The sequence below is a fragment of the Phodopus roborovskii genome, unplaced genomic scaffold, assembly GCF_943737965.1.
Source record: "Phodopus roborovskii unplaced genomic scaffold, PHOROB, whole genome shotgun sequence".
In the NCBI taxonomy this organism is placed as follows: Eukaryota; Metazoa; Chordata; class Mammalia; order Rodentia; family Cricetidae; genus Phodopus; species Phodopus roborovskii.
Genome location: NW_026125052.1, coordinates 23,810,640 through 23,828,658, shown reverse-complemented (window position 1 = coordinate 23,828,658; position 18,019 = coordinate 23,810,640). Strand labels below are relative to the sequence as shown.

Sequence of the window (18,019 nt, the reverse complement as noted above, 5' to 3'; positions counted from 1 at the left end):
TCACCTCCCCCTTTACTGACCTCGCCTCCTGAAAGGACCAGAAATACTCAGAGTCAGGGGTGGTGCTAAAACCTGACATGGATCCATCAGAGCCTGGCTGTTCACTGATCTTCCTGTATTTCCAGCAGAGTTTTCTTAAGGTGTTGCTGTTGTGCTACGTGGTTTGGGTGTTGTGTTGCTGAAGTGAGCGTTCTGGGCTTGATAACCCAGTAGCTTATTTGGGTTTTCTTTGCCTCAGGGGGAAACCAAACTTTGAGTGCCTGATGCAGGTTCCTGGGGTTTGTTGTGTGTGGACACAGAGTTCTCGGGCCTCCGGGTCTCCGCACCGGAAGCTTTGGAGAGAGGTTGCTTTGTGAACTTCCCATTGCTTGTGTGTTCTAGCAGCAGCTTACTGAGGATGAGGGGAAGTGGCAGGTTCACACTTACTTACAGAGCCGTCCAGGGAGCTTTCAGTGTGGTTTCCTACTGTGTGTGCAGAGACTCTGTGGTGGCTTCCCCTTGTGCGCTCAGAGTCTCTGTGGTAGGAGAAGGCCACTGTGGCTGCAGCCTTTACAAAGTGCCCAGCAGGCTGCTCAATGACCTCCACCGGACCCCTCCCCTGCTTTGGTCCCCTTACCCAGAAGGCCAGAGGAAAGAAATGCATAACAGACCACTGGGATCTGCCCTAGTTTCCCTAGTGTAAGCTCTCAGCCTGCGCTGGGGAAGTGGCTGAGAGGCTCTTCACAGCCAGATACATGAGTACATGTGGTGTGGTCTCTGCACGGCCTCTTTTCCCTGTCTCCTCCCATCTCTATCAACATGGTATCATCTTGTCACCATCACCTTCACTTACCACATTTTCACTACTAATTCTACTACTCCCACCACCACCATCGCCATCATTACCATCATCACCACCAATCCCACCACCACCATCGCCATCATTACCATCATCACCAATCCCACCACCACCATCGCCATCATTACCATCATCACCACCAATCCCACCACCACCATCACCATCATTACCATCATCACCACCAATCCCACCACCACCATCGCCATCGTTACCATCATCACCAATCCCACCACCACCATCGCCATCATTACCATCATCACCAATCCCACCACCACCATCGCCATCATTACCATCATCACCACCAATCCCACCACCACCATCGCCATTGTTATCATCATCATCACCACCAATCCCACCACCACCACCATCATTACCATCATCATCACCACCAATCCTACCACCACCATCGCCATCATTACCATCATCATCATCAACAATCCCACCACCACCATCACCATCATTACCATCATCATCAACAATCCCACCACCACCATCGCCATCATTACCATCATCATCACCAATCCCACCACCACCATCGCCATCATTACCATCATCATCACCAATCCCACCACCACCATCGCCATCATTACCATCATCATCATCAACAATCCCACCACCACCATCGCCATCATTACCATCATCATCACCAATCCCACCACCACCATCACCATCATTACCATCATCACCACCAATCCCACCACCACCATCGCCATCATTACCATCATCACCACCAATCCCACCACCACCATCGCCATCATTATCATCATCATCACCAATCCCACCACCACCATCGCCATCATTACCATCATCATCACCAATCCCACCACCACCATCGCCATCATTACCATCATCATCACCAATCCCACCACCACCATCGCCATCATTACCATCATCACCACCAATCCCACCACCACCATCGCCATCATTACCATCATCACCACCAATCCCACCACCACCATCGCCATCATTACCACCATCATCAACAATCCCACCACCACCATCGCCATCATTACCATCATCATCATCACCAATCCCACCACCACCATCGCCATCATTACCATCATCATCATCACCAATCCCACCACCACCATCACCATCATTACCATCATCATCACCACCAATCCCACCACCACCATCGCCATCATTACCATCATCATCACCAATCCCACCACCACCATCACCATCATTACCATCATCACCACCAATCCCACCACCACCATCGCCATCATTACCATCATCACCACCAATCCCACCACCACCATCACCATCATTACCATCATCACCACCAATCCCACCACCACCATCACCACTCCCACCATTATCACTTCTCACCACCATCATCACTACCACCAGCATCACCAACATCACCACCACCACCATCACGATGATTACCACACATCACCACCATCCTTGTCCTCATCACTGTTGTCACCAACACATCAGGCCTCAGCTGAAAACTCACATCCCATTGAGCCCTCTGCTCTCATTCCTTTATTCACCCTTTGCAGTCCTGTGTGGAAAGCAGAGTTATTCCCCCTTCGCTGATAAATACCCCGAGGCCCAGGGATGTTGTAATTTGTCCACGTACACATAGCATATGTGTTGGAGGTTCTGAATCCTCACACTGTTAACCATGCAGCCCCCTCTCTTAGTCCCTAAGCTTCTTTTGCCTCCTGTGACAACGTGTCTTGATGTCCTTGTGCATTTTTGTTTGCAACCTTCCGAGCTGTTGATGCTCCAGAAACATAAACATTTGTGTTCCAAGAAGCCTGGCTACTTTGTTAGCATGGGGGATCCCTAGTTTTAGAGTGAAGCTTTATATGCTTGTGACAGTCTTAAAAGGGCAGTCTTAAAATACAGAGGACAGAGCTGGAAAGATGGCTCCGTGGTTAAGAGCTCTGGCTGATCTTCCGCAGAGAGGTCCTCAGTTAATTCCCAGCCACAACATGGTGGCTCACAACCATTTGTAGTGAGATCTGGTGCCCTCTTCTGGCATAAAGTTGTACATGCAGATAGAACACTCTATACATAAAATACATAAATCTTTAAAAAAATATGGAAAACACAAAACTGCTCCTCCTGTCTGGTCTCCTTCACGGCTGGCCTCCTCCGTTGAAATCCAGCTAGCATCAGGAATGAAGCAGGACTGTATCTAGGGTCTCTCACTCCCTAGAATACTCTTCACCTCTTGCTGGCTAGCGTAGGGAAGATGGTGTTCTGCCCAAGGAACAACTCTGCCTGGAATAGAGCAATCTGTCTGACAAGCTTAGGGAGCCCTGGAGCCCACAGACTGCCAGACTGTCTCCAGGAGACCTAAACAAACCCTCAGCACAGTGGGAAAAGAGCCAGCCTTAGCAAGTCAAGCATTTGGTTCTGCGGATGCTGAGCAGGAGCTCTGTGGACCCACTGTGGCCACCTGCGTGACGTGGCCACAGTCACCAGATGATCTGTTTACCTCTTCATTTGTCTGTTTCTTTCCTTTCCAATTCCTTGTGGGCTTCCATCGTTCATGAGCGTGGGTATGTGCCTGTGTGTGTTGTATATATGTCTGCTGTTTGCAGGTGTGGGGACATGTGTGTGTATGTATGCATGTAGAGGCCTGAGGCTGATGTCAGCATCATCCTCAGCTGCTTTTCCTCATTCACTGAGGCACTCACTCACGTAGTTAGTCTCACTATCCAGCTTGCTCTAGGGATCCCCTCTCTGTCATTATAGGCTAGCCACACCCATCCATCATTTGTGTGATTCTAGAGATCTGAACTCTAGACCTCATGTGTGTGCAGCAAGAGATATAACCACCGAGGCAATTCCTGAGCCCCTCATTTGTCCCTTTCTTAATCCTTAAATTCCTTATTGGTCCTTGACTGCCAGGAAAGGAGTGTTGGACACGTAATACCTGCTAGACAACACTAAGTCCATACTGTGAACCTGTGAAGAAGGGGCATCTTCTGATGCTGCATCCAGAAGAGCATCCATAGCAGAGGGTGAGATTGGAGATGGGTCCAAATAACAGATCTGAGCATGATGCAAACAGTGTAAACAAGCACAGGGAGAAACGGTTTCCCTATGTAGCTAAGGACGACCTTCAACTCCTGCTCCGGCTGCCTTTACTTCCTTACCTGATTTATGTGTTGCTAGGGATAGAGCCCAGGCTTCATGTGTGCTAGGCAAGCAGTCTATCAACTGAACTACACACACCCCAGTCCGAGACATGAGTTCTTGAACAAACCGTTTTGAGGTTTCGCTGTGTCTTCATGGAGCCACCTGGGCATCACCAGTGACTAGGTGTCTTCAGGCCTGGTTTTCTGGGGGCGAGGTCCTTTTGTGGCCTTGTGTTCTAAGGCAGATTGTCACACGAATAAACATACAACTAAACAGTCTTCATGACAGCCACACACATAGATACCAACAAAGGTATCTACTCTCCACTTCCTGCTGAGGTTGCGTTAAATGCCCCACAGTGGAGAAAGGAAAATAATTTAAGGTATATCCAATGTGATGAGACATTGTGAAGCAATTAAAGACATGGTCAAAAGCCATCATTTAACCTAGAAAATAGACGGAAACATAGTGTTGCATCATAAAACAATAGGGACACTTGATAGATGCCGATGGCAATTGTGTTAGGTGTTCTATAGGCAATGGGGATACCTGGCTTATAAGTTAGGCCAGACATGGTTCATGGTTTCAAGGAACTTATTTGTAGGGCAGTGAAGGAAAACATGACTAAAGCTATCATGTAAACGAATGAACAGTGTACGGAATGCCATGCAAGCTTGCAGAAGAAAGGAATCTTGCATCTGACCAGGCGCCAGGAGCCACCTCCACATGGAAGCAAGGACTTATGCTGAGCTGTGCTTGGAGCAGGTTCCTCTAAGTCTTTAACCTGAAACTGCCTCCTCGTTTCAGCCTCGGTTTTCCTTTTCTCCTTCCTCCTTTTACTGTCTATAAAACAATGTAGTGTTTTGTTTACACTCTCTGACCCATGGGCCGAAAGGGCCTGAGGCTTTAAGGAGGAGAGTGTTGGCCTGTAAAGGAGAATTGTCTGGTAGAAAAAGCCCATGTTCTAGTGCCACCCTGGGATGCTGATTCCTGTTGATGACATTGTCAGATTACCAGGCTTTTAGCGAACTGTCTCTTTTGTTTATGCCCAAGGGATGTAACTGAGATGTCACACTGGGTGCTCACAGTCCCTTCCACTGAAGGAGGGAATCTCACACATCTCTGACAGACTTTCAGTGTGGAGATACCAGGGCAGAAGGCATCTGCTGGCAGCACCTCAACTCCTTGCCTTTATTGATTGTACACTGACAAGGAGTGCTGGAGAATCTTCAATTAAGTACCCACCCATGGACCAGAGTACAGTAGTTCTGGTGGCCATTACAGTAGGATAAAGACTGTGCTAACTGCCGGATGGATGGATGGATGGATGGGTGGATGGGTGGGTGGATGGGTGGATGGGTGGATGGGTGGATGGGTGGATGGGTGGGTGGATGGATGGATGGGTGAGTGGGTGGATGGGTGGATGGATGGATGGGTGGGTGGATGGATGGATGGGTGGATGGATGGGTGGATAGATGAGTGGATGGATGGGTGGATGGGTGGATGAGCCTGAGAGGCTCTTTCACTTGTAAACATCTGGGGGAGTTTGGACAGGACAGTGGTTGGGATTACAGCTTCTTCATCTGGAACTTAAGGGGTTACTGCCCATAGAGAGGCCAAGAGGAGGGCACAGCCAGGGGAAGGTCTGACTGGTAGAGCTGCTGAGGAAATCTGCAGGTGTGGGGGATGGTGGTGAGCAAGAAATGGAGAGGAGGGTGGAACAGTGAAGGCCAGATGTGCACAAGTCTGGGCGGCACAGGTGACTTTGGAGCTGGTTTCAGCTGTGCACTTACTGTTATTCTTGTGCCCCAGTACCCCAGGATGCCTAATTTCTGTAGTCTGTGGGGCCAGTTCAAAGGAGCGGCTAAATAGCCAACTCGAGCCTGCAGCAGCAGATGACCCCATGGAGCTGCTGAGGCCCTTGATAGGAGCAGGGCAGTGGCTGTAGGTCACTGTGGGGTGGGCTCTGCCTGTGCAGTGAGCATGTATGATTGTGTGTAAATGTGTGAGAGCATGGGAGAGCATATGTGTCTGTGAGTATGAATATATAAGTTGAGAGGGTGTGTAGGTGAGTGAGACAAACATTGTGAATGTGTGCGTGCGTGCGTGTGTGCGTGTGTGCGTGCGTGCGTGTGTACGTGTGTGTGTTTCTGTAGCAGATGTAGGGGGAAGTCCCTGGAGGCCATTTAGGTGGAAGCGTTAGTCTGATGGCCACATCCTTCCCTTCTTCAAATGATGTTAGATCTTCTTGAGAGCCATTTGGGACTTTTTTGCTGTCTCTGTGACATTAATCATAACTGTTGCTTACCTTGTTGTGATTACTGAGGGATTTCCTCCTCCCCAAGACTGGAATTGTCCCAGTGCATCTTTGGGTGGAGGAGTGCCCCAGAGCAGGAGTCTCAGATCAAACTCACTGTCCTTTCAAATCTTAGTCCAGAGTGTCTAGCTCATAGTAGTATAATGACCATGGCCCGCGGGCAACAGTCGGGGTGAGGGTAGCAGCTCCATTTCCTCACCCGCCTCTCACACATTTTCTATTTCTCTCTCCCCTCTTCCTTGTATAGTCTGTAGGCCCCTATTTGCTTCTTTGGTAGCCTGCTGAGCTAGGATGTTGTATTTAGCAAGCTGAATACAGAGTATCCATTTCCTAATGGTTCACATTGTGTGTGTGAGTGCACACACACACACACACACACACACACACACACACACACTTGCCATAGAGGGGCCATACAGGCCAGAAGACAGCATTTGGAGCTGGGTTTCTCCTACCTTGTTTTGAGGCAGGGTCTGTCTTTCAGTAGCTGTGCTGAGTGCCCTCCGCTTGCTGCTGGCTGTGAGCGTCTATCTTAGTCTCTTGTATTTGTCATATGTCTCATTGGAGGAAGGCTGGCTGTGTTTACAGATGTGCACCACACCATTGGGTTTTCTACACGTGTTCTAGGGGTTGAACTCGGGTTTTCAGATTTGCATTGCAAAGCGCTTTTACCCACTCAGCCACTTCCCTGCCCTCAGCTACGATTATTTTATACAAAATAGTTGCTGTATTCTATCAAAATATATTTTATGTGTTTAACAGATGTGTAAAATAAGTGTAAAACTATTGGAGCTACGTATGGTGACATGGGCCTGGAAGCTCAGGCTGAGGCAAGAGGATTGTGAGTTCTAGACTGATCTAGGCTGCACTGTGGGTTCAAGGCAAGCCTGGTACATAGAGACTCTGTTCTCCATGCTCCAAAAACAAAACCAGCCAACAACAACCAAGCAATTTATATCTCGACTCCTCCAAAACGGTTGGGACCTAAATTATTTATGTTTAGCTGAGGTTAACCAGATGTCCTAGATTTTACTCTTAGCAGCCTTACCTCTCACTGAAAATGTTTTCAATTCTGCTGACGGGACAAGATCTGATGGCGAGAGAGCCGTCTGTCTGCTGCATGACATCAGCCTGATTAACAATGTGTGCCGACACTTGCCTGTACAGAAGGAAGTGGAAACCTCAATTGCCGGCCTCAAGTAGATGGGAGAGGCCAGATGAGACTGGGTGCGGGGCGGGGGTTAACCAGAGGAAGTGGGGCTGACAGAGACTGCTGACACAGGGCTGTTGTCAGCGTCGCACGCAAGACCTTAAATGAGTGCAGGCCCTTATTCAGTGATAGCGACTCCCTGTCGATGGTGTCGTACTCCATCTTGCCAAATCCTAGAAATACCTGTCAGGTAGGAGGCATTATCTCTGCTTCTCAGGTGGCTGAGCCAGTGAATACGGGGGCGGGGGGGGGGGAGAAGTATCTCCTAGGACAGTGGTCCTCAACCTTCCTAATGCTGCAACCCTATAATACAGTTCCTCATGTTGTGGTGATTCACCCCTCCCCCGCCAACCATAAGATTATCTTCGCTGCTACTTCATAACTGTAATTTGGCTACTGTTAGGAACTGTAAATACCTGTGTTTTCCATTGGTCTTAGGCGACCCATGTGAAAGGGTGGCTTGACCCTCCAAGGGGTTGAGAACCACTGTTCTAGAATTTTGGCACATCTGGCAAATAGCAAAATCAAGGCTAGAATGGGACAGTGCGGGGCTGAAGCATGACTTGCTTCCTTCTAACCCAGGCCAGGCAGCAACTGTAGGGTGTGGTGAAGGAGACCCATAGGAGGAATTAGAGGTCCCATGTATCAGTTGTGGTGGCCTTACTGAGTTTCAGTGCTATCCGTTCATCCATAATCTATGCCGTCTGCCATCTACTTATCCATCGATCCATCCATCTGTCCACAATGTGTCCCATCTGTCATCCATCCATCTATCTATCCATTCTCCTTTGGTGTGGAGAGGCATTCATCTGTCCTTCCCTCCTTCCCACTATGTAGAGTGCTGGGTATCTGTGGTAGCAGACCAAATAACCCTGGGTGAGCTCTCTAGCTCATTAGGGGGTTTATGCAACTTATATCTCCTTGTGGGGTAGGCCTCTAGCCCTTCCCTTCTCAGCGTTGTCTCTCAGTTGGTAGCTTGGCCAAGGTCCAGAGTTGATCAGACACTAAAGACCCTTCCTGTGGTTTCCCTTACATCGTTTTTCTTCTGTTCAGCCTGGAATGAACAATGTGCTGGATTACGGCCTGGACCGAGTAACCAATCCAAACGAAGTTAAGGTAAACCAGGTATGTGTGATGTACTCCGGGCAGGGACATGGTAAGGTTCTGAGGTTGGGAAGGCGTCCGCACATCTATCTGTGTCCATGAGGCAATGTTATCTCTCCTTGGAGATTGCTGCTGGTATCAGGTGCTGATATATGACTCTGGGGCATCAGGGTGAGGAGGAGGAAAGAGTGGGCCATTGCCAGGGTCCTGGGTAGAGAGTGGTCACAGTGAATGAATGAAGACCATAGAGCAGGCCACGTGATGCTTGCGTCATCTCACACTTTGAAGATCAAATGAGATTTTCAACCCAGTGTGCCATAGTTAAGGCTTGGCCTCAAGGCATTGGTGGAGACCTGGAAGGGCGTGTCTGGATGGGAGGAAGATGGAAATGCAAAGGTGGAGAGAAAAAGCAGGATGCAGTTGATAAAGTACCACTGTGGTGTGTGGAGAGGGACTCCAGAGAGCATCACCAGGGGGCATTGTTAGGACTCTTGTCCAAAATGGCCCTTCCCTTGATACATTTAGGGCACATTAGCCAGCTTTCAGCTGCCGCTCTTCCAGCAGCGTCTTCCACGTTTCACGTTTTCTTGTCAGATAGCAGATCACTGCCAAGGTCTTGTAGGCTCAGTTGCTATGGAGACAGAATCATCGAGTAAAATACAGAACCGGGTGGGGGAGATTTTTTTTTTTAATGGATAATGCTCTTCGCTGGAAACATCTTTCCGTTGGAGGAGGGGGAGGTGAAGTAGCAGGCACGTCACTGGCTGTGACGTGGGTGGGATGTGGGAACTGACTGAGGCTCAGCTGTGTGGATGTGGGGTGTGGGGAGATGAGAACAGGACTCTCACATCTTCTGTTTTGAAGAGTGGCCATGGAGTTGTGCTATCCCATTGTAGATGCCGTGGTTGAGTGACTTCTGGGGAGTGTGGCCAGTAGGCCTTCTCACTGAGGAAGCATCTTCATGCCCCCTGGCCACCCACGAGCTGTGCCTTCCAGATTTCCAAAACCTGGGTGTGCCGGCTGCTGGCAATGGTCTGAGCAGGGAAGAGGAGGCCAGACTGGATGTGTGTGTGTGTGTGTGTGTGTGTGTGTGTGCGTGCATGCTGTGTCTTCTTTGCTGGGTGCTCACCTCTCTCTGTTTCTGTCTCTCACCAGCTCTCTTTCTCCTGTGTGTGTGTGTGCTCTCGGACCACTGTGGAGCAGTATGAAGAAACATCACACAAGCTGCCCTTCCCTCTCCAGCAGCACAGTGCCCATCAAATCCCCCGTGCAGGGAGGGGCTGGGGCTGGGGATGATTGCTATGGCAACATTTCTCATGACCAGGTGACCCTGTTTCTCCTTATTTCCTGCACTGAGAGGAGAGGGTCACGGAGAGCTTGGAGCATCTTCCACCAGGTCTTAGGATGGCAAAGGTTTGCTATTTGTCTCAGTTCAGAGAACTCACAGTGAAGAATCAGGTCATTTCCGAGAACCAGGAAGTTCTTGACAGCTGTTTCCCCTCAACAGAGGTAACAGCCAGTTCGTTGAGCTTGAGAATGGAGGCTGTTAGGCTGGCAGGGGTCCAGGGCCTCCGGTAGCCAGCTTCATCAGATCATGACCACCGGTTGGTAAGGCTGCCCTGCCCTGGGAGAATCTGGTCTGGGCTGGGAACCTGACCTGGTATATATAATTTCTTTTCAGTTCCCATACCTTGAGGGCATTCAAAAGGTCACATGTATATCTCTCCCTTTCACTCCAAAGAACGTTTGGCCCTACCAGAAGAACCCTGGGTAGAGACTAGGCACTAGTCTGCTTGTGAGCCCCCCGTCACACTCTGGACTGACCCTTCTGCCTCATTTCCTCCTCCACCCCAGGAGGGGTCACACTGCCATCTAGTGCTGCTCACGATGGGTCGCACTTTACCCAGCCATGAGGGACAACACAGTGCTGACGGAATCCAGCTCTGCCACTTTTGGCCAAACTCCTGGGCCATGCAGAGCTTGAGTGTCACGATCTACCTATGAAATTCACCTACCGTTAGTTCTTTAGGAGATTAAGCAGGATCATTTATAGAAGTGTCTAGACCAATATACAACATGCGAGGTACTCTAAGAATAGCTGTTATTCTTACCATCATAACATGTCATTGTATTGTGAAGGAGATGGGTTATGGGGTCTCATCTTTACTTAATGTGTTTGCTATTATCCTGATTAGTTTCAGTTAGGCTTTAAAGTTAACTTACAAAGTGGTGGGTATTAGTATGACTCTCTCTCTCTCTCTCACACACACACACATGCTTTTCATTCTCTTTGTTTGAAGAAGAGGCATTTTTATTTTGCGCTGGGCCCTGCGAGCTGTGAGTGGGGGATCCTGCCTCTCCCTGCTCAGGAAGTGTCAGGCAGACAAGTGTCTGCTCAGATGGTCCCAGCCTCAAATCCTGGCTCCTCTGACAGCTGCCCTTGCTCTTTTTCTGTGTACTTTGTACTAGCAACTTCAGTTTCTGGGTTTCCATGTTTGCAGCTTCTGCCACTATCTCTGCTCTCAGTTATCAAATAACAAATAACTATTGTTAACATTTTTTTTAGTCCATTAACATTTAGCACGATTTAAAGAAAATATTCCATTATCTACCCTATCTTTGTGAGTCTAAAGTCTTATATGTAACTTATCTTTAATCCTAACTAAGGAAAACTATAACCATAGCTATCTGCCATCAACTCCATCAAAGACCACAGAAGGATAATATATAAACTCTGGAAATTACAGAGACAACTTGATGCCTGGTCAGTCACCCGAAGTTCTTCTGTAATCTTCCATCTTCAGCCCATAGGCCATAGTGTGTCTGTCAGACATTTTAGCAAAGCAGGAAACTTTAAACTGTCCACCTGTATTGGCAGTTTGTCAGTCACTTTTCTCTGTGTCCTGCAGATGGTCTGACAGACTCTTCCATGAAGCAGAAATCCTGTAGCAATGTCCATCTTGTTTCAGCAGTCACTTTTCTGTGGGTCTTGCATGTCCAGTTTATATAGCATAAAGTCAAATAGTCCAGACAAGAACAGTATCTTACCCAAATGGCTAGTCTTGCCATATTGGAAGCAAACTCTATAATGAGTTTCTTCGATGTCCATCTTTCTTTCTGAACCAGGTGGTGTTGCCAGGAGCAGTTATGTCTCACTGCCAAGAAAAACCCTAAACCATTTTAAATGCCATATTCTGTGGGTCTTTGAAAGGTTTGAAGAATGTCTATTTATTTCAAATATATCTCTGTATATCTAGAAAACCTAACTAACTTAACTATAAGTTTTGGCTATTATAGGTAACTATCTATAAGCTGTACTAAATTATACATTACATTTGAAAATGAGCTATATAAACACAATACCTAAACAAGAGGAGAAATATATATCACAAAATTGACCTTAAAATTTATCAATAAATGAAAATCCATTCCAAAACAAAATATTCATATCTATACATAATCCCCTTTCTCATCTTTAAAAAGAGATTGGTTGTGGTCACTAACCATTTATAACCAACTCCATTTAAATGAAAACAAACATTTATAAACAATATTTGGGAATTTGCGTGTCATTCTTTTCAAACTGCTTCCTGCTGGTAGGGGGCGCTGTCATGGGGATCCTAAGAAGACTCAGAAATCCTGGCTGTAGTGGTCTGCAAGGCTGCCTTGTCCCAGCTGTTTTGAATGATGGATCATCTGGGACACTGCTTCAGGGGGTCTTGCTTGATCAAACCATGTTAGTGTGGAAGGAATCCACAGCTTTTCATTTTCTGTGGAAACAAAAATAGAAATCCTTTTCCCTAGTAACCTGTTCTTAGACTTAAATTTGGAAGTCAAAGCATTTTTAAAATATATAAATGGATTAATTTAGCAGCATTGATAATTAAGTCAATTGTGGCAATTGTTCTTTCCTTAGTAATTGAGAAATTTAAAGACAACACAATAGCATACAGTATCCATACTCTGTGTATTTTCCATTTTTATGTGGCTTTTTATTACTTTATTTCTTTTACTTTTATTTATTTATTTTTTAATTTATTGAGATAGGGTTTCTCTGTGTAACTTTGGTTGTCCTGCAATTTACTTTGTACATCATGTTCACTTTGAAATCACAGAGATTTGTTTGCCCCTACCTCCCGAGTGGTGGAATTAAAGGCGTGTGCCACCACACCCAGCTACTCTCTTTCTATTTTTTTAAAAAACCACTTTATCCTGTTTCTTTTTCTCTCCCAAGTCTATGTTATATTTTTAAAACACACTGCAAACCTTTAGAGGTTTTTTTCTTAATCTGAATCTGTCTTTACTGTAAATCTTTATCTCTTTTTTGGTCAGGAGTCGTTTATCTGCTAAACAACATTGCTAAAATGAAAGCCACAGCTGTATTAGTCTTGGTCTACCCAAGATGGTGGGGCTGCAATTACCGCCAGCACCCAGAGCTGTGCTCACTGCCTTGGTCTATGCTACCATCAAGCTTTATGCTGCTGGCTTGGAGATGTGGTCACTGCCACTGTCAGCTCTCATACACACCATTCAGTTGTTATCAGGTTTTGCTGCTTATGTTGAGTCAGGAAATCTCTCTTAAAGGAGCCTCGCCAGTCTCTGCTTTTTTCTAGGAAAACAGCCCAATTGAGAAAAATGCTGTTACCAAGAATACTTGTTTGCCTCTGTTATTTTGTTTCTAAAACCCCTTTTTAAGCTTTTGTCAAGTTTTAAGTGAAAGTTCTCAGGCCCACGTTGGGCGCCATTTTGTTATGAGCAGTTTTCCCGCCAGCCTGATCCCACAGCCACATCAGCCCCAAATAACACACAGAGATGCTGTATTAGTTATAAAGCTGTTGGCCTGTTACTAGTGTTCCTTATTGGCTAGCTCTGTCTTCAATATTAACCCATTTCTATCGATCTAAGTATTTCCACGTGGTCTTATCTTACTGGAGAGAGGGTCTGGACCTCTTCCTCTCTCAAGTCTCTACTTGAATCTCCTCCTACCTCTCTCCCTGAATCCTCCTTGTCTCCTAGTCCTGCCTATCTTGCCTTCCTGTTTGCCAACAGTGCTTTATTCATTAACCAATAAGGGAAACATATTTACAGAATGACATCTCCCATCAGAGCTGTGTTCTTGCCATTCCATGTTGGGCCCCGGGAACTCCTGTACCTCAGGGCCAATGGACCAGTGACTCCTTTTGTGAAGGTTAAGGAGAATCAGGGTCCTTCTTGCATGTGTGACCCTATTCCGCATGAAGATTTGATTTCATTTAGCAGCATCAACATTAGGCAGCCAGGAACTATGAGGCTCGGCTTGCAGGATTAGAGTCAGCACCAAACAGCCCTTGAACACAACCACATGTAGGAAAACCAAGACTGGGATTCCCACAGTGCCCAACCACAAAGGATTGCACAGGGCAGAAAGGTACAGCCAAGATAGCTTGTTCCTGGGGGGTTTCAGCTGGGGACTGACCTGAATGTCTCAGGGGCTTCTGAGAGCCTAAATGAGAAGGCTGCCATGAACCTGTCCTTCTCTGTATTTACTCAGAAAGTTCAGAGGATGCCCTGTGCCTGATCCCCAGCATGGACTTGAATTGCTTTGATAGCTTCCACAAGGGCATACAGCCCATTGTGGTCTCCTCACATCACAGCCCAGCTCTGAGACTTGGCTGTGTGTTTTTGTTTTTTGTTTGTTTGTTTGTTTTTTAATTGTGTGCTTTGTGTTTTAGAAATATGGCTATATTATCTATCCTTTTCAGTTTGTGGTGTCAGTGCAACTGTTACGAATGCCTGAGAGTGATTCTCACAATTCATTCAAAATTCTTCCTAATAAGATGTTTTTCCGTGCTCCAGGCTAGTTTCTCCATCTTTGTCCCTTCTATGTCTTAGTAAGAGGTGGCTTCCCTTTATTAACAATCTCTCTCTCTCTCATCTATCTATCTATCTGTCTGTCTGTCTGTCTGTCTGTCTGCCTGCCTGCCTGTCTGTCTGTCTGTCTGTCTATCTATCTGTCTATCATGCGTGTAGAGATACATGCTTTCTGTGGGTTTCTATTGCTGTAATAAGACACCTTGACCAGAAGCAGTGTTGGTAGGAAAGGGTTTATTTTAGCTTATGACTCTTAGGTCACACATAGTCCATCCCTGAGGGGAGTCAGGAGGCAGGAACTCAAGGCGGGAATGTGGAGGCAGGAAGTGAAGTAAAATCCACAGAGGAGTGCTTGCTTCTATGGCTTGCTTAGCCTGCTTTCTTTTACACACCACAAGACCACCACCCCAGGGGTGGCACTGCCCACAATGCGCCGGGCCCTCCCACATCAATCATTAATCAAGAAAGTGTCCCACAGGCTCGTCTGCAAGGCTTGCCAATCTGATACACACATTTTCTCAATTGTGGTTCTCCCATTGACCAAGCTCTGGCTTGGGTCAAGTTGATGAATAAACCAACCAAGCAGGATGAGTGGCGTATCTGTGGAGGACATAGGACAATTTCGTGGGGTCACTTCTCTCCTTATGTCTTTGCATAGGTTCAGGGATTAAACTCAGGTGGTAAATACTGGATCTACTGTGTCATCTCAGCACGAGTTTCCTTCAGCATCTCCCACTTTTCAGCTGTTTCTGTAGACACACTGGGAGAACAAGGCCAGCCCCAAATGAGGTCCTTAATTCACACTGGCTTTTAGGAATGAAGATAAGTGGCAAATTACAGTCCTTCCTTTGGCCACTCATTTCTAGTGGCTTTATGAAGGAGGATGGACGTGTAGATGAAGAGATTCCCCCTTTTTAAATATGAGAAGATGAGCAGTTTTCTCAGGAAGAATGCGTGTTTTTTTTTTTTTTTTTTTTTTCAAATGGACATTTGAGCTGTATGGATTTAATGGCACCGATTTAATGGGTTTTCTTCGTTGTTTTACAGAAACAAACGGTCACTGCTGTCCGAAAAGAGGTAATTAGTCTCCCAGTTCCAGTTAGATGCCTCGTTTTAAGCTCTTCTAGTGAAGCGTGTGTGCTCCGCACTCAGTAGTGCAATGAAATCCATGTGCGGGGTTCAGACAGTTGTCCCCAGAACAGTGGGTAGCAATCATGGTAAGGTGGGAAAGGGGAAAATGCCAAGACTCAGAATGTGAGATGCCCCTTGGAGCCACACATCTGAGGGATGGTCATGGAGGACTGTGGGGGTGAAGGCTGTGGTGTCCACCTCCCTAAGCTGGACCCTGTTCTCACAAACGCATTTGGAATCTGTCCAGGGCTACTTACTCTGGCCAGTCTCTGCAAGGAGGGCTTAGGCACGTAGCCTCCTAATCTCACTTACATGATCCTTGGGACAGTTTTTCTAGCTGTTGACTTTTCTTAAACTCATGCATGCTGGGTTAGAGATGTTAACTAGGAGTTTGAGGTATGGGCCTGAGCCCTGTTGTTGCTGAGGTGGCTGACTTGAAGTGCTAGAGCACACTATTGATATGGATAAAAGACCGTGTTCTTGGCTCTCTGTGTGATGCCACGGTTAGTGGTACCCAAGGGTGGGGAGTTGGAAATTGTATCATTCACTTTCCTCATTGCTATGGCAAAAAGCAGCTTAGGGTTTATTTGGGTCCACAGTTTTAGGGGATGTTGTGGGAGAGCCATAAACAGCCAGAGCATGAGGCAGCTAGCTGGTCACGTGGCATCCACAGTCAAACAACAGAGAAATGAATGTGGCTGCCCAGCTCACTTTTTTTCTGATTCTTCAATCCTGGACCCCAGCCCATGACAAGGTGCTGCTCACTTGTAGGGATCCTCCCATCTCAAACAAATCTAGAAACCCCTCACAGACATGCCCAGTGTGTCTCCCAGGGGTTTCCAGATCCTCTCAAGTAGACAGTCATGATTAATAGCTACAGACATCTTCTCATAACTGTCTCTCTTCCAGATCATGTATTACCAACAGGCCTTAATGAGGTCCACAGTGAAGTCTTCGGTGTCCCTTGGAGGGTATGTCCCTGATTAATTAGTTGGTCTTGCTAAAATATAAGCAAGGTGTGCAAGAGAATGTCAAAGGTGACAAGCCATGGGTAGAATGACTTTAGGTTCCAATGAACTGTTTTGTGAGTTCTTGCTTCCAACATTAGGCTTGGGGTTGGGTCCTTGTAAAAAATCTTAAATAGCTTTCATACCTTCCCCAATTCACAGTTTTAAAAAAATGTGACATCCCCCTTGTAGGCATGTCTGTGTCTGTGGGCTGAGTTGTAGCAGGAACCCTTCCTCACACACAGATAAGACATCAGGAAATGCATTAACTCAGAAGGTCCCACTTCAGGACCCACTGAGGTCTCAAAGGGTTTAGATAGTTAACTGAAGTCCCCAAGCACAGGCATTATCCTGTCAGAGGTGGAATCAAAGGCTCTGTGGCCTTTGTTTATCTGTGACAACTGCAGTTTCCAAGATGGCCACCAAGATGACACTAACAAACTGAGTCAGCTTTGGAGTGTAAAAATCTGCTGACGACATGTGAAGAAGTCATGTTTGAACTGGGGACAGAAAATTGACCAAGGGAGGGAAAACATTTGCTTTCCAAGTATAATAGAACAGATCTTTCCAAATGGCTGCTCGTCCCAGGAGCTGTGGGCATTTTTCCGAGAAGGCAGTAATAAGGCTTCTTATTAACCAAATCAAGACCAACAAGAAGAGAGGGCGAGCTGAACAACTAGCCTGTGCAGTTATCTGGTCTCGTTGGGTTGTGTTTCCAGGAACCCTTTCTGTCTGCTTTTCAGAATTGTCAAGTACAGTGAGCAATTCTCCTCCAATGATGCCATCATGTCAGGCTGCCTCCCAAGCAATCCTTGGATAACAGATGATACCCAGTTCTGGGATTTAAATGCCAAACTGTATGTATTTCAAACGTTGAGATTTAGTGTGTGTGTATGTGATGTGCTTGCATGTGTGAATGAGTATTTCTATGTATGTGGTACATATATTCACGTGTATGGAGGCCTTAAGTTGATATCAGGTGTTTTCCTCGACGTGCCTACACTTTAATAATAAAGGAACAGGCTCTCCGATTTAGGGTAGTCTAGTTCACCAGCTTTCCCTAGGGAACCCATCTCTGCCTCCGAAGAGAGGCCATTGCAGGTCATTTCTATTCCTACCTGGGTTCTGGAGGTCTAAACTCTGGTCTTCACATTTGCATGATGAGCCATTCCCCCAGCCTGAAACGTACTTCCTTCTTAGGATGGATTGTAGAGTGCCTAGAATTCACAAAGCCCTGGGTTCAACCCACATACACTATAAACCAGGCATGATGGTGCCTGCCTGTAATCCCAGCACCTTGGAGGCAAGAGGATCCGACATTCAGGGTCCCTAAACAACATAGCAAGTTTGAAGCCAGCCTAGCATACATGAGGCGCTGTCTCAATTTTCTTCCCTTTTTGAGTTGTAATTCATATCATACAATGTATCCATTGAGAGCACACAATTACATTTTTGTTATA

At 46.7% G+C, this 18,019-nt stretch overlaps 1 protein-coding gene across 1 annotated transcript in view; it reads left to right on the top strand.

Moving 5' to 3' along the window:
- Rgs9 (regulator of G protein signaling 9) overlaps nucleotides 1-18,019 on the top strand; it is a 65,803-nt gene that overhangs the window by 29,016 nt on the left and 18,768 nt on the right. The window contains exons 9-12 of the mRNA XM_051179592.1: nucleotides 8,521-8,583; nucleotides 15,469-15,498; nucleotides 16,462-16,523; nucleotides 17,303-17,416. Coding sequence (XP_051035549.1) covers nucleotides 8,521-8,583; nucleotides 15,469-15,498; nucleotides 16,462-16,523; nucleotides 17,303-17,416 — 269 coding nt within the window. The remainder of the gene's footprint in view (nucleotides 1-8,520; nucleotides 8,584-15,468; nucleotides 15,499-16,461; nucleotides 16,524-17,302; nucleotides 17,417-18,019) is intronic.